At 48.7% G+C, this 23,752-nt stretch overlaps 1 protein-coding gene across 1 annotated transcript in view; it reads left to right on the top strand.

Annotated features, from left to right (window-relative positions):
* Positions 1–23,752, top strand: part of LOC146205541 (complement C3-like) — a 130,135-nt gene that overhangs the window by 42,349 nt on the left and 64,034 nt on the right. Inside the window, exons 14-19 of the mRNA XM_084590252.1 lie at positions 39–194; positions 14,482–14,611; positions 16,944–16,997; positions 18,452–18,631; positions 18,980–19,109; positions 21,703–21,931. Of these exons, the coding sequence (XP_084446378.1) occupies positions 39–194; positions 14,482–14,611; positions 16,944–16,997; positions 18,452–18,631; positions 18,980–19,109; positions 21,703–21,931 (879 nt within the window). The remainder of the gene's footprint in view (positions 1–38; positions 195–14,481; positions 14,612–16,943; positions 16,998–18,451; positions 18,632–18,979; positions 19,110–21,702; positions 21,932–23,752) is intronic.

Raw genomic sequence — 23,752 nt, 5'->3', positions numbered from 1 at the left:
TGCAGAAAAACGTGAATCCCGCCACCTTTCTATTCCAGTTCACTCTGGCAAGGACGCCTACTGGAAATCTACCCGAGCCTATGTCTCAGGAAACGTTAGTAGTAACCGGAACACCTGGCACGGTTGTTGGCTTGTTGGGTGTCGACCAAGCCTTGTACCTGCTCAGGAAAAAGGACCTTCTGACGAGAGACATGGTAAGCCATAAACAAAACAAAAAATAACGGAGCCCGCGTGTACAAGCGCGGTGGACAGAAATGCGCATAGCACGGCGCCTACCCACTCCGCTATTAGAATTTCTGCTATCTCCCCTGTACAGTGAAACTTTACCTATATCCAAGTCTTCGCAACCGAACAATATTTTGCTTGAATACACGCGCTCAAGAACGTTATTGAGCATTAGGAGGCTTCATTCGTCCGAACTAAGAGCGACATAGGACGAGTGAAAGTACCAAAACAAGGAGCTAAAGGCTGGGGTGAGCCCGAAATACGCCACAGCTAGTACATGGCGCTGCTATAGCGGAGCATAGCCAACCGTAGCCGACCGACGTCGACCTGCTACTGGAGGTGGGGCCGATACATAAAAGATAATAACAGTTGGCACCGAGACTCCAAGCCTCCCGCCTCGTCTCTGCGTTCCTCGCGCGTGCCAACAATTGGTGACCCGGACGTGATCGCCATGGACTAGCGAAGCAACGTCGCCAGTCCCACAGTAGCCGTACTGGACGTTATGCTGCCTCCGTTTTGGACCGGGGACCCAGAACTTCGGTTCGTACAAGTCGAGTCCGTATCAATGCCAACAGCACGAGATACCACCACGTGGTGAGCAGCCTAACGCCTGCAACGGCCTGCGAGGTGCAGGACTTCTTGCGCGGCCAGCGGGTAATGCCTACCAAACCCTTAAAGAGACTAATTCACCATGTTACGCCTTCAGAGCCGGAGCGTCTCAAGCAGCAACTGCGGGAGGCCGAACTGGGTGACCGCAGTCCTAGCCAACTGTTGCGCTACATGCAACAACTGGAAGGCAGCACGGCAAGCGTCGACAGCCGCCTAGTGTGGGAGCTATTTCTGCAAAGACTCCCCATAAATGCGCATATGCCCCATGGCGTCCATTGTGATAGAGATAGACGCTACTAAGATGGCTAAACTCGCCGACAAAACCATGGCGGCCGTCGCCACGCCGACAGTTGCGGCGGTGCACGTAGACGCACCGCCGTGCCCGCCAACTTTCTGCAAGAGATGCAAAACAAGATTTCTCGCTTTGCTGACACCATCGCGGCGCTACAGTCGAGCGATAACCAGCGTGCACAACAATACCGACCCGATTTGCCGGCATCCTCCGTGATTTCCCCGAGCTGACGCGGCCACCACAGGCAGGTACGGCCATCAAATACGATGTCTGCCACCACATCGTTACCACAGGCCCACCAGTTAACGCACAGCCACAATAGCAACAACGCTGAGTGTTCTGTTGCCATCGCAAGTTTGGCAGTGCTGCACAAATTTCTGTGCCTCCGTGCAAGAAGTCTGGAAACTCCCTAGGCCAGCAATGAGGGCGACCAGTGACCCTTCTGCCCGTGTGTCCACCAAGAGGCACCCGTTTCTTGGTGGACACACGGGCAGAAGTCAGTGTAGTGTCGGTGTCGCCAGCCGATCACGAACGACCAGCGGCATCACCGTTGCAAGCTGTGAACAACACGAGAATACCGACACAAGGCCAACACTATCCCTCTCACTAGACCTGGTACTGTTTTGTTTATTACGCAAGCTTGCCATAAGGCATATTATAAAAACTCATGTAAATTATTTTCCGTAAGGAACCAGAGAAGGCTCTCTGTCTTATTGTTGTCGGTAAGCCATTTGGAGAAGTCCTCTTCCCTTGTTTTGGTATAGTCCCACTTCCCGCAGAATCTGTGTCTTTGATGCCCTTGTCCCTGCACAAGTCCACAGCAGGTGGCAAACATCCACTTCTGCAGCTGGTGTGAAACACTTCGGGCATGTGGTGGGTACAATGTCTTCTTGAGATTCCCATCGGCATGTTACCGACGGGTTAGGGGCTGCCCCAGCTCTTATCATTCTAAGGGAAACCTCCTCCAATCTCGTTAAGTTATGAGGGAGGGGAAAGTACACGGGGGAATGAGGGTACGTGTACTTTTCCTTAAAGAGGATGCTAAGATGGGAACAGCGGAGCGGGCATATCAAAAAGGAGCCTGGTGGGGGGCGCATTAGTGTTTGGAACTTCGTGTGTGAGGTGGTCAACTTTTCTTTGCTCAGTGTTCTCAGCATCTGCTTGTGTCCAATGTATCTGGATGCTTATGTGGGACTTAAAGGATATTTCGGTGGATTTTTGTCGTGGTCGATGTGAAATTCCCCATCTTGGAAGCGGACCTTTTGCGTAATCTTGGACTACTTGTTGACGTCCACAAATGGCGTTTAAAGAAGCCCCTGTCATAAGCCATCCAAGCATCCGCCTCTCATTTTAAAGCAGCGCGAAAACACAAGACTAAAAGGAACAGGAGACGACGTAAGCGCTTGTGTCGTCTCCTGTTCCTTTTAGTCTTGTGTTTTCCCGCTGCTTTAAAATGAATCCAATCCAACTCGCCCAGTTTTCTATATCCGCCTCTCCTCAGTCTCACGCTCGTGGCACCGTCCGGCGCTTCCCGATTTGCCGGCATCCTCCGTGATTTCCCCGTGCTGACGCGGCCACCACAGGCAGGTAGGGCCATCAAACACGATGTCTGCCACCACATCGTTACCACAGGCCCACCAGTTAACGCACAGCCACGACGCCTGTCTTCGCAAAAGGTGCAAGTAGCACAAAAAGGAGTTTGTCCACATGCTCGAGCTCGGCATAATCCACCAGCCCGCCAGTCATTGAGCTGCAGCACTGCACATGGTACCGGATTACCGAACCCTAAATCAAGCAATAGTACCCGACCGCTATCAGGTACCTCACATTTATGATGTCACAGCCAGCTTGCAGGGTGCGACAAGTTTCTCAAAAATCGACCTCATGCGGGCCTACCATCAGATACCAATGAATCTAGAAGACTTCCCGAAGATGGCGATAGCAACGCCCTTCGGCCTGTTCTAGCTCCTCCGCATGCCATTCGGCCTGCGAAACTCCGGTAATTCCAGCGTTTAATAGAGAGCTTTAGTACTACTGTCGTGACGCTGGGGCTAAGTCGACCCGGCCTTCACTTGGTAGCGTGCAGAGACTCGGGGTTGATGAAGGATTGAATCTTCGAAGTTGGTAAAATATATATAAGCAGATTTAATGGCACTTTGAGAAAAACTTATTTACATGAAAAAGAAGGGTATATCAGCAAAAGTGCAAGCGTTAAGAGTTCATAGCGAGAAGCGTCTGGATGAGCCGTTTACCCAGGGCTCAGAGCCAAATTTCGTGCTCTGCAACGTCCTTAAAACCCCCTATGTCCAGCCCCTCTCTGAAGATGCTGACCAACCAGTTCCAGGGCACGCCCCTCAGATATTGGCATCCAATCGAACACAACACTGCACTGATGGTCTGATGCACTGACTGGTCCGGTATTGTTTCGTTGGGCGTGGTCACTTGTTGGCGGGTAGAGCTTGGGAACGGAGAGGAGGTACATTTCTATTCTTCAGCAAAGATCCGATATGGTGGTTCCGGCAAGTGTATTTCCTTCTCAGAAACCCAAGTGCACGTTCGCGCCACATACTGCTCCCAGCATTGTCCCTTTCCGACAATTGCAAATCTTTTCTGCATTCCCGGGAATGCCTCTAATGGCCGTGTTCGTCATGCTCCTTTCTTGTCCTGTACGTCAGCGGATGTGTCACTCTGTCGTCTCCTTTGGACAATAGGCATTCCGCACTTGACAATAGCGCTTCTAGATGGGAAGCACATCCGGCTATTTCTCACAGGGCGACTTTTCTTTGTATTTTTCTTGACGTTCCCTTGACAGGGCCAATTTGGAATTTGCAGGGCCTCAACAAAGCAAAACAGGCTCACACAAAAGGATTCATGGAAACAGGTTCACTTAGCGCCCTTGCACCAACAGCACATATCCACAGCACATATCCATGCCCACAGGCGAACAATAGTCGCAAGTGCGGACCATGCACGGTCGTAACAGCCTCCTCCCCCGCCAGAAGAGTCACGGAGGGCAGCAGTCGCAGCTGCTGCATGAAGAGACGACTTAATGGCCTGCACATGAACGCTTGAAGCTCGCTGTTGCCTGTCGCGTTATCTTGATTGTCGTAGGCCAAATTGCTTGAGCTGTCTTTGAAACTCAACCACATGTCTAAGCAAGCACTCGGCTCCCGTCTGAAGAGACCAGGTGAAAAGAAAACTGCCATCGTTGTCCGAGAAAAGCCCACACTCAAGACGTTCAGGACCCACGTATGCCTAGAAAACCAAACGTGCTGCTTTACATAGTCACACATGCACAAGCGCACAAAAAAGAAGAAAAAAAAGAACCTGAGTATCAATTTGGATACATGGTGAGGAACACCTCGGACCGCTTAGAAACAGCGGATAAGCGCGTCCGCCTTCCCATTTAACTTCCCCTTTTTGTATCTTATTTCAAAATTGTACTGCTGTAAAATCAAGCTCCACCTCAGAAGGCGACTGTTCTTCGATGTCGCAGTTTGCAGCCAAGCAAGGGGACTATGGTCCGTCTCTACGGTGAATTTGGCCCCTCCAAGATAGCACTGCAATTTTTGAATGGCCCATACAATGCAAGCGCACTCTTTCTCTGACGCGCATTAAGCCCTCTCTCTAGAACTCAGTTTTCTGCTCAGGTAGAGCACGGGGTGCTCATTACCGTCGTCATCTCTCTGGCAGAGAACAGCACCTAGCCCTCGATCACTTGCATCACACTGGACCGTGAATTCTCGGTCATAGTCTGGAGCTCGCAATACCGGACGGCTAATCAGCACAGCATTCAGGTTTACGAAGGAGGCTTCCTTTTGTTCGTCCCAGACTACATTTGTCGGTTCTGTCTTGCGGAGAGCGTCGGTCAGGGGGCTAGCCAAAGCTGAATAGTTAGGGATGTAGTGATTGTAGTATCCCGTCAGCCCCAGGAATGCCCGAATTTCCGTCTTCGTGCTCGGCCGCGGGTAGTTTGCTACCGCAGAAATCTTAATCTCGCTGGGTTTCCTGAAACCTTGACCTACATTATGACCCAAGTAGTCCACGGTCGCCCTTGCCAGGCAATATTTCTCGGCCTTTACGGTTAGCCCAGCTTGACGCAAAAGGCTCAGTACAGCTCTTAGATGTACCATATGGTCCGCCCATGAGTCGGAAAAAATCGCAATGTCATCTAAATAAGGCACCGCGAATGTTTCACACCCCTTTAAAACCCTATCCATGAGTCGGGAAAAACAAAATGGAGCATTTTTGAGCCCGAAACTCATCATTGTTGGCTGGTAGCTGCCCGTCGGAGTGACGAAAGCCGCGTATCTGCTGGCGCGTTCAGTGAGCGGTACTTGCCAGTATCCTCAAGTAAGGTCCAGCGTAGTCACATATGCCGCTCTACTGACCTGTTCTACTCTCTCCTCGATATTCGGAATAGGATATACTTGATCCCTGGTGAGAGAATTTAGCTTTCGGTAGTCTACCACAGGCAAAGGGTCTTTACCTGGAGCTTCTACTAAGATCATAGGCGAAGCATAATCGCTTTCCGAGGGTTTTATTACTCCCAATTCCAGCATGCGAGTTACTTCCCTATCCAGAATTTCTCTTTGCCTTGAAGAAAATCGGTAGCACCTTGATCACACTGGCACGTCTGAAGTCAGCTCAATATCGTGCTCAGTCAAATCAGTCCTGCCTGGCCTGTCCACGAAGCAGGCCTCAAACTCTGTTATTATCTCGCCCAGATCGGACAGCTGGGATTTCTTTAGTTCTCCTCTCTGCGCCGTCTTTTTGAGAAGCTCCTGAGCGTTGCTTTCTTTTCCGTTGAGGCAAATCAAGTTGTCCCCCATCTCCTCGAGAAGGTTTAACGTTAGATTTACTACGGCTTCCCTCTGCACATAAGGCTTCATAAGATTGCAATGATAAATGCGCACTTCTTTACACCTACCGAGGATTTTCACTGCGTAGTTAGTGTTAGAAAGCTTTGCAACGACTTCAGCAGGTCCTTCCCACTGTACTTCGAGCTTATTCTGCCTTGAACCTCTCAGCAACATCACCTGGTCCCCGATACGAAACGTCCTTGGACGGGCTGACTTATCATAGTACACTTTGGAACGAGCCTGGGCTGACTTCATGCTGGCCTCAACGAGTTCCTTAGTGTTATGTAAGCGATTCAGGAGGTTCAGAATGAATTCCACTACTGTTGGGTCTTCACCGCGCCCCTCCCAGGCTTCGCGCACCATTCGCAAATGTGAGCGCAGTGACTCGGCTGGGCTAAATCCAGTGGATTCGTGCGGCACTGACCGCAAAGCGAAAAGTGCTGCAGGCAGGCAGGTATCCCATTCGCGCTTGTTTTCATAGCACAGTCCCCTCAGGACGCGTTTGAGAACAGAATGCCATCTTTCTACGCTGTTGCTCTGCGGATGGTGGATCGAGCTGTGCACTACCTTAATGCCGCATCCCTCGAGAAATGAGGTGGTGAGGACACTTCTGAAAGCGCCACCCTGATCACTTTGGACATCGGAAGGTCCAAACACTGACAGCAGCGAATCCACTACACTCTCGGACGTCACCTCGCGCAGCGGAACAGCCTCTTGTATCTTGGGATCATTGGCTTGCTCCATAGCTAAGTCCTCTCGGGTTCCACTTAGAAGTCTCGTAAGATTACTAGACACTGGCGGCAAGAGGTTACTCTCAAGAACGTCCTCATTCCGCGTCTCATCAAGCTCACTTTCATGTTGACTTATCTGAGATGCCTCGCTCTCAAAGTTGTCTGACCCGTTATCTTCCGCATCGACCACTGTTTTAACTGCCGTTTCCTCCGCTGTGGATTTTTCTGGAATGAGCAGTGTAGCTAGTTCTCGCGCCTTTGAACGTGTTAAGGCTTGCACAAATCTGTCTTCGAAAAGGATGCCCCTCTTTCGCAGCAGCATGTCCGATTTGTTGTAAAACAGATACGGATAGCACTTAGGAAGCTTTCCGGAAACGGCAGCCTCGGTTGTTAACTCGCCGAAAGGGTCCTCGATGACCACGTTCGCGATTGGCCATCACACACTCTGTTCCTCCACTACCTGGCGGATCCATGCACACTGTCCTGTATAGTCAGAAGGCGACACATACGCCGGATGGACAACATCCATCGTTGCGGCCGAATCGCGCAGTACCTTGCAAGGCTTCCCGTTTACTACTAGGTCATAGGTAGGGTTCCAAAAGCTGCATATTTTCATCGCAGTCACTGACATTCGAGAAAGCAATCTTTTCTTTCCGGCAGTTGACGGAAATGTGGCCCTGCTCATTACACCTAAAGCATGTGAGCGGCTTCCTAGCCTCAAGCTTATTCTTTGTGTTCTGCGCCTTGGTCACTTCCCCACTTTTCTCACTGCCGTTCTTTCTAGGGAGTTTGCCTGAAGAAACCTTCCTTTTTTCGTTTGCAACTCTAGGAAAGTGCCTTTCCTGGCGGTTATTCACACTCAACTTCTATCCACTACTGGGTTGCTGAATTGGCGGCGCGAAGCGTACTCCTTAATGAGTTCGGCAGCTTCAGTTGCCGACTTTATGTCGCCTCGGTCCTGTAACCAATTTCTTTCATTTCCTGGGAGGCAGTTATAAAACTGCTCCAAAAGAATTCGCTCGATTACAGCATCCCTATCACTCTAGGAATCAGTGCTCTTTAGCCACTCGCCCAAATTGACTCTTAAATTGTACAGGGATTCAGGGTAACTCTCGTCCCTGGACTTAGTAGCGTTCCGAAAACGTTGTCTGAACGCCTCGGCGCTAAGCCAATACTTTCTCAGGAGGCAAGCCTTGACCTTCTCGTAGTTGTCCGCGTCCTCCTTGCTTAGCCGCGCAACAACCTCCGCTGCCTCGCAGGGCAGAACCGTCAATAATCTCTGAGACCAAGTGTCTCGCTGGAAGGACTGTTTTTCGCAGGTTCGCTTAAGGTTAGCCAGATACAGACCGATATCCCCTGATATCACATATGGCTGCATGTACTTTGACATCTTGAAATCTGCCTCCTTGTTGAGAAGAGGTACCGCTAGCTGGGGACAATTGTCCGACCTCTTGCTCAACTCTACTTCTAATTTCCGGAGCTCAATTTCTTGCTCCAGCCTTTTTGCTTCTCTCTCAATTTCACGCTCACGCCTCTTTTCCTCTTTTTCCCGCTCTTTCTGCTGTCTGAGTTGCTCCTCCTTCTTTTGTCCGATGAGGTTCCATGCTTCACTGAGCTCCTCATCATCGGCTCCCAAATCAGTGATTGCTTTTAAAATCAAGGGTTTTCGTGCCAAACCACTTGTATCAATTCCCAATTCCTCCCACAATAGCAACAGTTCCGGTTTCTGCAGCTTTTGTAGGTCCATGATCGCTCCGAGTGTCGGCTACTTCCAAAACAACTGTGCAAATTACCAAACCTAAAGGCGTTTCAACACTCTTTACCAGTTCTAAAATCTAACCCTGTTCTAGAACCTGGTCCATATCAGACACATGCGATCGATGTTCCGAGCTGCTTTCTTGTTGGCCGATTGTTGCTCCTGCTTGTTGCTGGAGATGCCACCTCCGATCACCAGATGTTGTGGCTTGTAGATTCTGGTCCACCTCCAATCAACAGTTGTCGTGACGCTGGGGCTAAGTTGACCCGGCCTTCACTTGGTAGCGTGCAGAGACTCGGGGTTGATGAAGGATGAAATCTTCGAAGTTGGTAAAATATATATAAGCAGATTTAATGGCACTTTGAGAAAAACTTATTTACATGAAAAAGAAGGGTATATCAGCAAAATTACAAGCGTTAAGAGTTCATAGCGAGAAGCGTCTGGATGAGCCGTTTACCCAGGGCTCAGAGCGTCATTTCGTGCTCTGCAATGTCCTTAAAACCCCCTATGTCCAGCCCCTCTCTGAAGATGCTGACCAACCAGTTCCAGGGCACGCCCCTCAGATATCGGCATCCAATCGAACACATCACTGCACTTATGGTCTGATGCACTGACTGGTCCGGCATTGTCTCGTTGGGCGTGGTCACTTGTTGGCGGGAAGAGCTTGGGAACGGCGAGGAGGTACATTTCTATTCTTCAGCAAAGATCCGATATGCTGGTTCCGGCAAGTGTATTTCCTTCTCAGAAACCCAAGTGCACGTTCGCGCCACATACTGCTCCCAGCATTGTCCCTTTCCGACAATTGCAAATCTTTTCTGCATTCCCGGGAATGCCTCTAATGGCCGTGTTCGTCATGCTCCTTTCTTGTCCTGTACGTCAGCGGATGTGTCGCTCTGTCGTCTCCTTTGGACAATAGGCATTCCTCACTTGACAATAGCGCTTCTCGATGGGAAGGGTGAACAATTGAACAAAAGCACATCCGGCTATTTCTCACAAGGCGACTTTTCTTTGTATTTTGCTTGACATTCCCTTGACAGGGCCAATTTGGCATTTGCAGGGTCTCAACAAAGCAAAACAGGCTCACACAAAAGGATTCATGGAAACAGGCTCACTTAGCGCCCTTGCACCAACAGCACATATCCATGCCCACAGGCGAACAATAGTGCGCGCAAGTGCGGACCATGCACGGTCGTAACACTACGTACGTGAGCATACGCATGATCCTTGCGTACGCAGGTGGCCTGCGTGCTCCTAACTGCGCATGCGTCGTATGCAGCGTGATTCCTGCGTGTTGCGTATCCGTGGCAGACGTACGCAGGCGTCTCGACGTCTGCGTGCGTACTTCAAATCGTCTGCGTGTTGCTCTCGAACGGCCGCCGCGCGAGCTGCAAACGCTCCGCGCGCTCGCTTTTTTTTTTTAATTTCAGACGATTTAGCTTTGCCTCGAGAGGTGAAGACTTGCAATCCTTTTGGTGATCTGTCGCAGTGGGTTTAAGTCACGAACCATATGTGCAGTATGCAACGCGAAAGCTCTTTTCCACTCGCTTATTGCGCGAACGTTGCGACCTGTTGCTAGCGTACTTCGTTGCCCAGGATCGCGCTAACCTCCGGAGGTAAGTAACAAGTTTCTGATATCATCAGGAATGGTGTCGATGTTCAGCGTGCCGTTTCTTGATGCATACCCCCTGCTTCGCGGTTCACGTCGACAGGACGCCTCGATATCTGCCCAGTCCAAATAGAGCAAACAGTACGGGTCCCAGAGAACACTAGAGCATGCCATGACGAAATATTCGACGTCCGTACAGCACTTCTAACGCATATCGCACTCAACAACAAAGGTAGGTTGCATGGACACATTTTCCTGAATACAGCAGCAGACGACGTTCACTACTTAGGAGGAACTGAATTCTTTGTCATGACAGATCACGAGCCCTCTCATACGTCTTACGGTCCCTCAATTCCGTTGGTGGTGCTCACACGGCTCGCGAACTGAGGCAGATGTCCTATTTATAAAAATTCACCACGGATATCCGCCACATCAGGGGATTCGACAACTCTGTTGCCCATGCTCTGTCGCGCATCCCAGTAAATGCCATCACTTGTCACATGGAAATGGACCTAAAAAAAGTGGCGGCGGCTAAACGCGATGATTACGAATTGCGTCGCTTGAAGGAAGCATCGATGTCAGACATCCTGCAGTGGTTCCCTGTTCCCGGAGCAGGAGACATTTGTAGCGACACAGCTACAGGTAAACCTCGACCATTCGTGCCTGCTTGCCGTCGTGAAGTCTACGCGTCGCTACAGAAGCTTTGACATCCAGGAATTCGGGCAACCCAAAAGCTTCTCACGGCACGTTTCGTATGGTCCGGCATCTACCACGATTCCCGACAGCGGATCCGCGAGTGTCTTGCGCGTCAACGTTCCAAGGTTCAGTGTCACACTGTGAGACCGTTGGAGGCGTTTCCAGGACGGAATACTCGATTCGACCACATTCCTGTAGATATAGTAGGGCCGTTACCACATTGCCAGGGCCAAACATACTGACTTGAGTCGACCGTTTCACGCGTTGGGCAGGGCTATTCCGATTCCGGATATTACAGCCGAAACTCTTGCTCTCGCTTTTGTAGGTCACTGGCTATGCCATATTGGTGTTCCTCTCTCCATTACAACGGACAGAGGAAGCTAGCTTGAGTCCGCGTTGTTCGAGAGTCTAACAAAATTCATCGGCACATCGCGCATCAGGACAACAGCTTACCAGCCAATGAGCAATAGAATTGTAGAAAGGTTTCATCGACAACTGAAAGCAGCACTCATGGCAAGTGAGCAGCACTCTTGGATGGAGCCCATTGTGCTCTTGGGTCTGCGCACGGCGTTCAAGGTAGACATTGGCTGCAACACTGCGGAACTTGTCTACGGAACGACACTACATCTGCCTGATGAGTTTTGTTTTTGTTTTTTGCGTTTGTTCTACAACAATCCTGCATTGCTGCCGGCGACTGCTCATCTCGCCTACGTGATATCCCGAACAAGGTCCGAGATACACCTCCGCGACAGCCCACTGACAGGAGGACGTACTTGAGCAACGAACTTTATTCATGTAGTCATGCGATTCTGCGTATAGACGCAGTACGACGACCACTACAAGCACCGTGTGATGGACCATTCAAAATTCTCCGTCGTGGGCGGAAAATGCTCACCATTGAAATGTGGGACCGCCGGGAACTTGTTTCATTGGACAGAGTGAAACCTACGCTCGTGGAAACTCAGTCCGCAACAGCCATTTCCATCCCGCCGCTTAACACCCGTGCAGAATAGCCTCGTCCCATGGCAGCGGATTATATCGCGACAGAGACCAGCAGCTACTACACACGCAGCAGCAGACGTTTGAACGCACCAAGTCTCCTAAACCTTGTGGGGCCCGCGCCAGCCACAATTGAAGGGCGCGCCGCTTCCCAAGGGAATCGGCCACTACCTCTAGCCTTACGAGCTATTTCGTTCGTTGAGTTTACGCTCTCACCAAGGGGGAGTGCCGTGGTAAACCCGAAATACGCCGCAACTAGGCCAAGCCGCTGTGAGCGGAGCATAGCCAACCGTATCCTATCGGAATAAGCCGTCTACTGGAGAAGGGGCCGATATATGAGCAAATAAACCAGTTGGCAGCTAGACTCCAAGCCTTCCGCCTCGTCTCTGCGTTCCTCGCGAATGCCAACGAGGCCAAGCAAGACCAAGAAGCGACGCTCTCTTGAAGCCTTTCCCGCTCTGTGTAGCCCGATTCTATTAGCTCGCTATCAAGAAAAGGAGAGAGCTTGTGAACACGAAATTTGCATGTTGTGTTAGTGGAGCGCTTGCAAGACCATGACAATGCACTTCTTATGCCCTGAGAGTCTATTTTTAAACAGTGGATTTTCGCGGATACTGTAGCGCAAATGCGAGGCGTTATTTGTTAATGACCAACGCTGAGCACGCACCAATAAACGTAGTGCAAGGCATTTCGCGCACGAATATCCCTGTAGTGGCAGGCGTTATTACGGCGTGCAGGTTTGATGATTTGTTACCGACGTGGAGAGGGTTTGCATTCATTTATCTTCTCCAGTTCTATTTTGTTATCATTCTTTTTGAGCTTAGTTTTTGCCCTGCGTCTTCGCTCTGAGTAAACACTCACTCAGGCAGGCAGATGGTATGAGCCAAATACTATTGGACGAAAAGATTGCATCATAGTGGCGTTATGTTCATTGTGCGCCTTCCGCCCACTGTGTGCGAACAGAGATCGCAACTATGTATCGTTCCGATAAATATTGCGCACGGAAGGTGATCTAACACTCTTTTTGCTTTCCTCCTGCGCATAAAATTAAAAATATGCATTCGTGTCAGTATCCCTTCTTTGTTAGAATTTAAGAGCATGAAAAAACAAAAACCTGAGGTAAGTTCAACAGTTAAAAGGTCATGAGACGGGGAGAATGATTCCCGTTTGTTTTCCGTCCCAACTTATGAAAATCGCTCACTAAGTTTTCCTTATCGTCAATGTTAGGGCAAAATATTGCCTTCTTTTTCTCTCAATCACCCGTTATACATGTCCTGCGATGTTGCCGATTTTAAATTATCTCCAAGCACTCGTCCACCATCCACCACTCCACATTCACGCCTACTTATTCCACGCGCCAGACAGCGATTTCTGCTTTATGTCCTATTTAGTTATTTTGCAGCGTCAAGCAACCGAAGACCGACTAATTGACAAACAAGCGCGGGTTTGTAGTCCTCCGTAGCGCCACCATATGATGATGAGGGTGTTTTATTAACTATATCCTTTGCATCGTGTGGGCACCTTGTTGACACGTCAGGCGTTTAAAAACAATGCACTAAACAATAAAAAGCGCATTACTGGAAATATTGAACCGTTAGCTCTATGTAGCAAAAGGTATGAGTAGGCGTCATTGGGTCTGAAACGTTTTCGTTATGGAAAGCTCGTGGTATAAGACTATCCATTTTTTTGGGGGGGACAATGCGCCAGCTTAGAGGACTTTGAAGACAAAATATACAAACTCGCCTCTGACGATTGAGTACCACGTTCTAACCATAGAGCTAACACCAGAAATGGAGCGTTTATAAGCTAGAAAAAAAAAAACCTAAACTAAAGCAGGTGTCGCCGTCACCGGCTCATCGCGGAATGTATAGGCTGCGTGCGTCGACGACGATTTTTCTTGACGGATCTCGAGGGCTACGCCGCCGCACTATTCTCTTCAAAACGGGCGCAACTCGTCCTTCTCGGTAAGGACGACAGAAGTTTTACTCTATACTTGGAAAGATTCCTCTCACAAATAAATGCGTCTTTCGCTGCCGGAGAAATATCAAACGTAGGCAAAGAATCAACATTTATCTAGAACAAAAATTGGATGGAGCTGTCTTCACTGCCCTTCAATATGAGGTTGCGAAGTTCAGGCAGACATTCCAAGAAGCCACTTTCTAAGCTCTCATAAGGATTCTATAAGTCATCAGCATGTCATGTTGCAGGGTTGCTAACCTATTTTATAAACACACAAAAACAAACGGGCCCCCTGTTCCGTTTTGTACCTTGTTCGGAAGGATGCCACCACCATATGCAATGCCCAGTTTTGATCTGGCTTGGCAGCAGTATTTCGGTCAGAGGACGTGCGGTCGATCCCGGCCGCGGTGGTGGTGCTAGTGCAGGTAAAGGACCCCAATCGGTCGGAATTATTCGGAACACTCCACTATTGCGTCTCCATAGCCTTATCTGCTTTTCGGCGTCACATCCCATTAACCAAACCAAACCTTTCGAAACACAAACGTGCAAACAGTGGAAATATAAAACGAAGCAGCTGACAAAACTTCGTCCTAGAGTATCAGTCAATGAGTTCCAAAGCGATCATTTATATAAAAGACCGTTGTCGAAGCACCAAAAATTGGGAGGAAAAGCGTTAACTCAGTAAGACCTTGCAAGCAGATTAAAGCACTGAGATCGATGCGATCCACGGCGCCTGTCCTTCGCAGTTGTTCCGGTCTCTGGACTCCAAAGACCTGGGATGCGGTGCGGGTGGAGGAACGGATGCGGTCGAAGCGCTCTCCAGCTCTGGCATTGTGTTACTTACTCAAGAGGACATGGGCAACCCCAAGCGAAGAGGTGAGGTCGCCCGAACGGAATCCCAATATCTGCAGTTTTCTTTTGATGAGTCATACCACCATCCCTTCATATCTTCTTATAGAGCAAATAAATTATCCCATATGGACCCGCGGAGAGCCCGGAATCCATTCAGACGGCAAAGCCGGTTGCGATTTGCCCTACTGCTAAGCCACCTTTATTAGTTTCCTCTTTGTTTAGAACGACATCATACAAATAATTTAATGCTTTTGATGTAGTTGAGTCATTTCCACGAACTTTATTCTTCTAAAGGCGCAAGTCGGCACGTTATCCTTGGAATTTTTGTTTGGCCACACCTAAATACCCGTCGTATTATGCTTGCATCAAAGCACCTGAAAAAGCATGATGTAACAAAAGTACAAAGCATCTGCGTAGTAAGCATTTTCACCGCTAATCTTGTTAGCTACACAGGCCAAGTGTCACGAATACGAGACATACCATTTAAGCGCCGTGTACTTATTACTGTCGGGCGTCCCAAACATACGGCCGCGGACCACATGTGGCCTGAAGGGCTGTATAATGCAGCCCACCCGCTCTAAAAAGATTAGCCCTTTTTTTTCGAAGGCACGCGTCACATTCACGAGCTAGTTTTACTGCCGCACTCGTTTTCCAACTAAAATCAGCTTAAACGCCTCGTCTCTTGATGGTACGAGTTGTATGTGAAAATGAAAAGAAGCACTGGCCCCTTAATATACATGCATAAACAGAGACGGACGTCAGCTGCCTTTAAGAAGGAAGAGCCGGACAACCCGCTATCGCTGTCATCTCTAAGTCTGCTTTTTTCTTTCTATTGCGGATTGCGACATTAATCATTCTACCCTTTCAGTAGCTATTTGCGAGCCGACCTGATGTGGCAACCATCTGGCGTTTAGGCGGAAATCAGCGCGGCGCTTTTCTTTTCCACGAAGAAAGGGATAACATGGTTTGGGAACGAGGAGGATTTCATTGATTTTTATTTATTTCATTGTTGGTCACAAATTTTAGTTTTCTAATTGTTTCTATTGTTATCTTGTGTTATTTTTCAGCTTCCTGGCCTGCAATGGACGAAATTTTATCGCTTCGCCCGCACAGCAATAGGAGTTTGAGACTCTTACAACTTGCGTACAACGTCTCATATCAGCATTTGCTAATAACCTGCGCTTTCGGGTCATATTTCTTTCATCACTGTGAGGAAACTGTATGAAGAAAAACAGGCCGCGCACATCATCTCATGTACGTCGTACAACAGAAGCAACGCGAAGGCATAGAGCTTTGTCTGTTGGTCCTCGCAGATGGCTCTTTCACTTTTCAGTGTCATACGCATGTCTGATACACCAGTAGACACCCTCGTCTTTATGCGCGTCCTTGTGCGCGGATTCGTGTTCCTGCTGAGCGCAACTATAGAGGGGGAATGAATAGGTGTTCCCTGCACCTTAAAGGCATGCAGTGGCTATGGATCAAATGGCTCAACAGAACTGATGCTTGAGCGAGTCGGTATGCAGAGCAGCGCGACTTAGACAAGACAAGGGTGTATAGAAAGACACACACAGATAGGTACTGTCTGTGTGTGTCAGACAGCACTTGTGTGTGTGTGTGTGTGTGTGTGTGTGTGTGTGTGTGTGTGTGTGTGTGTGTGTGTGTGTGTGTGTGTGTGTGTGTGTGTGTGTGTGTGTGTGTGTGTGTGTGTGTGTGTGTGTGTGTGTGTGTGTGTGTGTGTGTGTGTGTGTGTGTGTGTGTGTGTGTGTGTGTGTGTGTGTGTGCGTGTGTGTGTGGGTGTGTGTGTGTGTGTGTGTGTGTGTGTGTGCGTGCGTGCGTGCGTGCGTGCGCGTGCGTGCGTGTGCGCGCGCGCGCGCGCGCGTGTGTGTGTGTGTGTGTGTGTGTGTGTGTGTGTGTGTGTGTGTGTGTGTGTGTGTGTGTGTGTGTGTGTGTGTGTGTGTGTGTGTGTGTGTGTGTGTGTGTGTGTGTGTGTGTGTGTGTGTGTGTGTGTGTGTGTGTGTGTGTGTGTGTGTGTGTGTGTGTGTGTGTGTGTGTGTGTGTGTGTGTGTGTGTGTGTGTGTGTGTGTGTCTTACACGCTTGTCTAGGTCGTGCTGCTCTGCATACTAACTCGCCCAGGCATCAGTTCTGTTGAGCCATTTGATCCATATTCACTGCATGCCTTAAAGCTGCAGAGAACACCTATGCATTTCTCGCTTAGTTGCACTCAGCAGGAACACGAATCTGTGTGCGTCAGACAGCACTTGTGTGTCTGTCTTGCTCCCGGTCTCGTCTAAGTCGCGCTGCGTTTCTTCAACATGGCTCACACTTGTTTTTTGTTGTTGTTTTTTTATCTTTCAGGCATCGATTGCCACGAGGAGCGAAGGCGGAGACGACGGGCTGCCCTGAACATGTGTAGGTCGATTTGTTACTTTCATATGACACGCTTCCTATGCAGAAAAAAGAACTCACGTTAACTTGCGTTGTAAATACACAGATTATTAAACGTGTTTTTTTTCTTACTTACTTACATATCGCATGGGCAGGCTAGAGATTTCAAGGCTCCTAAACACTACCCAACAGTAAAGTCTAGATATTCGTTGTAAGTACGAAATGCCTTGTAGAAGAGGCGCCGCGCATTCGACGGCGTCTCATAGATGACAGTAGCAGCGCTTGCGCCTTGCAGCCTTCGCCATCAGCCACGGCTACTTTCGCCACTTTTCTTTTCTCAAAACCAATTTTTTCTTGGTTAAAACACGAGATGCTATTATCCATGCAAGAGGCGCAAAAGACTGCGGCGATCGTCGTGTGGTCTGATGCTGCGGTGGGCGACGTCGGACAGTTTGTCCAACCATCGTTTCACACCTCGCGCACGGCTCAAGCTGTTTTGCTGCGGTTCACCATTTGCTTGAAAAGCTTTCGAATGTTTCTAAAAAGTTCGCCCTCACGTTAGGCGTCAAGTTCTTGATTAGGTTTGGCTACGGGTTACAGTGTTCGCCTTAATTTAACGACAATACGCTTTGTAAACAGTTGCGTATATTGCGATTTCGCAGCTTCTCAGATTGTGCGCTACCTAGTACTGATGTCCCTGCTTCTGGGGAATATAGTGCCCTTAGTATTCCAATCATACAGGGCTCTTCACACCATTTAGCGAACGTGGTAGATATTTCTCAAAGAAGACGGTGTGGTCCAGCATTCTCCGCTGTTTTTGTGTAGACATATTTTGCCGACCTGCCAATGTATTTTCTGAATTTCTAGAGTCTTGCACCTCCTCAAAAAAAAAAGAAAACAATCCGTTGCTGTCTAAGCTGTTAGGTTTACATATTAATATTACAGTTTCTATTTTACATTTTCAATAGAATTTTTTCCTTGGGTGAAAAAATTATTCCCTAGTGTCTTCCTCTGAAAACTAATGAATTGGCTTTCTTCAGGCCGAATGTACTACGTAGGCTAAAAAAAAACATTGGTTTCAATATAAATGGCAAATGTCGCCTGAAGGGGTATTAAACTAGGACTCCGATGAATAAATTGTCTCTGTCTCCCTATGAGAATGACCCTTTGGCGTCACCGTACTTAGGTGCAGCTACAGGCCTGTTTATTCCGCCGTTCAAAATCTAGCACTGAAATGAAGTCGACTGCCTTGGTTTTTTTTTTTCTCAATTTTCCTTTCTTGTTCTTCTTTTCTTTTTTTTTTTTTTTCTTTTTTTCAGTCCGTTCCTTGCTTGAATTAGGTCCCCACCGCGTTGCTCGGCTGCACGCGTTGTCATCTGTCTTTTTTTTTTCGTCTTGGCCATCCCCCAGTACAAGTGTGTACCATTTCATTGTTAAGCCAACCGCATTGCACTGACCAGCGAAATATTTCTTCGCAGTGGAGGGGTACGAAGACGAGACGGTGCGCAAGTGCTGCTCGCGCGGCCAGCGGCCAGACAAGTTCCTTCGTTCCTGCTCGACAAGGGTGGAGATTCTGAGGAAGTATATGGAGCAGGGGAACGCCCATATCACGCAAGAGTGCGTGGATGCCTTTGAGCAATGCTGTATGGCTGCCGAAGGTAAGCGCGCAGAAATATACAGCCGTTAAGTCGCTTCTGTTGTGGCAATAATCTGGTAATTTTTGTTATACATATGTTCACGTTCGTTATTAACAGGATATCTGCAGCGCGTGCGCCGCATTATAACGAGTGGGGAGGGGAGGGGGGGGGGGGGGTATTCTGGCTAACCACACCCCTTCCGATGAGGAAGAGGCGACAAGTTCGCATAACCAAGAGAACACATGGCATTAAGGACAGTTCTTCAGAGAAATGCTACGTACAATCGTATATTTCGCTTCTTTACTTAGTACATCAGAGAACATTTATCTTGGATTTTTACCAGCAGCATGCACCCATCTTTTCTTGCAGAGGTTGCCGCTGAAAGATCCCCATTCGCTCCAGCTCAAGAGCTCACAGACGAGCTCGCACTACACGAAGAACGCGTTGAAATTCGCGAGGACTTTCGAGACACGTGGCTGTTTCAGAGCGTATTAATTGGGTAAGATATAACGCCCTATAGGATCAAACATTTTACCTGAGATGGTTATTTTTGCATGTTTTCGGTTTAAATATAGTCAGTTCTCCTCGTGACGCGATTTTTCTTTTTTTTTTTTACTTACGGTCCATGTGTCGTGTGGGTAGCACATGCAAAGACGCGGTAACACTTCAATTGGGATCAATTATGCTCAGAAGACGTACATTTTGCTAATTCCAGTCCGAAAATTACCAGGATAATAACGCGCTTTTGGCCGTCCGCGAGCTTTTCTAGCAAAATGACTGACATTCAGCGTGAACTACGCTCGTAATTTCTGCAGTTTGTTAAATGCTGCCGAACCCCAAGAGACTGAAGATTCACGAAAGCGTGGCGAACGATACTGGCAATTTTTTATTGCTACGGATATTTTTGTTCTATAACTGTGAGTTGCAAAGCATCGACGAGCACAAATGATATGGGCAGTACAGAACTATACTTCAGAAAAGTTAGCAACGGCAAAGAATGTTTTCACTCTTAAGAGCTCTGGTAAGTGCGCCTGGACAACGCAGGCAGTTATCTGCTCAGAAAAACTGAACTTGATCACTGTGCCAGTTTACCGGGAGGATAAAAATAAAACCAGAAATATTTTGCTCGGTTTATCTATCACCGGGATAGCGTTAAAGGTACCATTCTCCAGGCAACTGGGCGTCGGCGTTGTGAGCGAAAAATCACGAGCATGCCTCTGGCAGGTGCTGGTTGGCAGGTGACAAGGCCAGGCACTGATTGGTCATCAGATTGTGTGACGTCACGAGACCACGTGATATTACAGAGCCGGCAGGCTCTGCCGACATGGGAGAGTGAGATGGGAATCGAAGCCATCGGGACCCTCGTGAGGCACGCTATTTATTAGCCATACAGGCACGTTCAGACGGCTTTAGCCCCAACCAACAGCTCAAACCTCAGTTTCGTCTTAGCACTCTCCCACTTGGACGTGGCAAGCGTTGTTTCGACTTGCTACTATACCTGTGGCAAAGCCGACGACGACGAAGTCTGCGAAACCCAATCCGGAAACTTGGTCCAAAGAGCTGCGGCATAATTGATGCACAAATTGCGGGATAGGGGATTAAGAGGGTAGTTAACTGCACGTACGTGAACGAATATACGCATTTGGAGCCGGCAGACATTAACGCTACCAGGTCGTACAATTGAAAGCGATGTTCAGCATAATAATCGTTCTCAGGCTCCACAGCCTATGAAGGACAAAAATGGAGGTCAATCACGCCAATGAAAACGTTCGCTCTATGCGTGAAAGTTTCATCGACAGTGTGCATTGTGCGCGGGGCGTTCTCAGAGCTCAGCCCCATCCGCCCCAATGGTGGAGCCTGTTTGACAAATTGGCTGCATTGAAGAGGTTTTGGAGTCGTGTATAAACGGATGTTTGGCACCTCCTTGTATTTTTTGCTGGCTGCATTGCATTCATGATTAAGCAGTCCATAAATAAAAATAAGCAGCGGTGTTCACGCTCCTGGGCCTCCACAGTTTGTGGGAGACAAAGATGGCAGTGAGACATGCCGACATCGTTGTTCGTTCGCGCACGAACGGAGATGTGTATCGCGCGCAAACGGAGCAGCGGCAATGAATGGCTGGTCTGGAAGATTTGCTCATATTGAAAACAATTTTAACCGCGCCAGGCTTGTCTGTACTGGCGTATTTTAGCAGTGTCTGTATTATTTAAATTGTTGTCTGAGAAGACAAGGAAGAAAAAAAAAAGCGGTGTAGCCTTGCGATAGAGCTCAATAAAGAAATATCAAAAGCCTTGTGGTAGAGCACTACGCCTTACACTCGGGAGTTATTAGGTTCGATCCCTGGTGCCGTTATGTACCCACCTGTTTATCAATGGATCAATGGGTGCGAGGTTTCTCCTTTACTATTGCTCGGCTGAACTGGGGTGGAATGATCGGGAAAATGGTCATCGACCCCACCATGGCCTTTTTCTGAAAAGATGCACGTATGCATATAACCTGACGTTGAATTCCCAAATCTTTGAGCCATTTTTACTTTTTTTTTTTTTTATCTAGCATAAGGAAACGAAACTAAACTTCCTTTTGAGGTGGGCAAAAAGAATTCGAAGGAGGTTCGGGGGGGGGGGGGGGGGGGAGCAGTTGTTTTTGTTATAACGAGTGGAGGCCGAATTCTTTCAGAGGGCCACTATTCCACGAATATAGACCTGACACACTGCGCAGAAACATCGAGTTCTTTAAGTGATAATTTGCGTCTTGTAACTAAGGATCTCAGCTCAGTTTCATGCTGGGCTTTGCGCGCTTCCATGTTTTGGACAGGGTAACAGAGCAGCCGTTTGGACAAGCTTACAGTCATCATAGGTATCAACAGTAGCCGAGCAGCCAGAACAGGACTAGTTCAGCAGTGGCGCGAATTCTAAACAAATAAAAGGACATTAAAAAAAAAAAAACGGAATTACAGACCGTAGGTACGCGGCACTACCCTGTGCCCGCTTTCAGCAGAATGAATTTCAATGGCCGCACCAGCGCTTACATTTCGCGATGACGCATATTTTCTGTGAATCGTACACCACTGCTTTGACTGGTACCTCATGCAGGCAAGAGGGCACCGCCGAATTCCGGGCCAGCTTGCCGGCGTCGATCACTACGTGGGAGGTGAGCGCTGTGAGCGTGTCTCCCAGAGGTGGAGTCTGCGCTGTGGCGCCTCTCGAAATTGTGGCGACGAAAAAGTTCTTCATCGAGGTCAACGTCCCTTACTCGGTCGTCAAGAACGAGCAAATCGAGATCCCGGCCACCGTCTACAATTACGGCACAAGACCCGTGCAGGTGCGCACTTTCGTATCGTCACCCCCTGTGCTCTGCCAACACGGTTTCCACTAAAGCAATGTCCGCTTAACGAAGGTCCGAGTACGTGTTGTGTTGCGTACATGTCCTTGGGCGTGAGCAGCTTATTGTGTTATGTCGGGGTCATAATTTCACTTCATAATCTCCATATCCTCGTCCTTCACCGTCAGTTCTAAGTGCGGAGTAACAGGGGACATTCGCTTGACTCCGGCCCACCTATTCACGCGACCACGCCATGAAGGTTTATATTCTTTATTGTCCTGTGCTCCGGCGAGTCTGCTGAAGCCTTGCATCAGCATGAGTTTCTTTCGAAAAAACGTGAAAAGGGAACGTGACGCTGCAGCAGTCATTATATTCCATTCCTCGCTGCACTCGTCGAATCGAGTGTCCGGCTAAGCTCAAACGTGCATGCTGCCCATCACCAAAATGCTTGTACACTGCGAAATGGGCTCATTTTCCCCCTTGTTTCCGTAGTGCTAAGGCTCCACGCTTCGGGCGCACGGAGCCCGCTTTCACGTGGTATTTTTAAACTGCGCTGGCTTTCATTTTTCCCTTTATAAAGTGCTACGCTAAGGCTGTCTTTTCGGAAGCACTTGAATCGGACCATCTTCATTGCCTTCAGTAACATTCTTATCCACATCTAAGCTTTTAGAGCGATTTTTTAAAGTTCATTAGCTAGTGCCGACTAATTATTCAAGTGGGCGGAAGGAAATTATATAACATTTATTTGTTTCAATTCTGAAGAACGCTAAGGTTTTTTAAAAAACCTCCGTCCATTTTAGTTGAGACAACCCATATAATTGTGTGAGTAGTCATACTGTCATTGTAGCTTGTTTCGACTCTCCTCTGCTCTGCAGTACTTCATCGTGTCAGCTGATTCAAGGCTAAACTCCATGTACGCGTAAACTCACGCGAACGTGACGGCGACAAGCGACTAAAAGTTTTGCGGCTTTTTGTCGTGTCGCTTGCCTCGGCGCTCGGATCTGCTGAAATAGGTAATTTCGCTCGCCTCAAAAAGCGCGTCCCTTGATCATCGGTGCTGCTGCAGTGCTCCACTGTCGTAGGGGTCTGACATTAGCTTTGAGGTAGCTACAAAACTGACATAAAGGGAACAGTCTGCCTGGCGGCAACGGAGGGATCAACACTTGGAGCGGGATGCCAACGAGGGCACCACGATAGTACCAAGTGGTACCGATGGTACGAGTGCTCTGCTGTCAGTGTCGCTGCAATCCAGCTGTAGGTGCGATATCACTCGAGACGCATATGCTCACTTGCACAATTTGCTCTCTCTCCGCCAGATCAAGTAAAGTTTTACGAGCGTGTTAACTAAATCGCGCTGACATCGCACAATAATGCACTTCCTCAGTGAAACCATGGTCTGCTTTTGCCTTCACTAGCGCACCGGCTGGGTAATCGCCGCGACACCGCTGCCGTAGAGGAAATCTCTCTCTCTCTCTCTCTCTCTCTCTCTCTCTCTCTCTCTCTCTCTCTCTCTCTCTCTCTCTCTCTCTCTCTCTCTCTCTCTCTCTCTCTCTCTCTCTCTCTCTCTCTCTCTCTCTCTCTCTATGTCTGTTTTGTAAAGGCTAACACGCAGGCCAGTTAATATTTAAAAGAGGAAACGTTATGGGAGTGTTTACGAATCCGTGGACAGACATCAAACCGCTATGAACGTCGATGTCACCGCCGCTATTATGGGGGTTGCGCACTAAGCTACGGAACGAAAGATGGTCGCCTTCGCTGCGGCACCTCGTCGCGTCGCTCTCTTTTTCGATCACATGGAGCTCGCTCCTAATGCTTTGAAGA

The sequence above is a fragment of the Amblyomma maculatum genome, chromosome 1, assembly GCF_055883805.1.
Source record: "Amblyomma maculatum isolate TAMU_Amacu chromosome 1, ASM5588380v1, whole genome shotgun sequence".
Classification (NCBI taxonomy): Eukaryota; Metazoa; Arthropoda; class Arachnida; order Ixodida; family Ixodidae; genus Amblyomma; species Amblyomma maculatum.
Note: the sequence above shows the minus strand (reverse complement) of the source record. Positions and strands in the feature narration are given on the sequence as shown.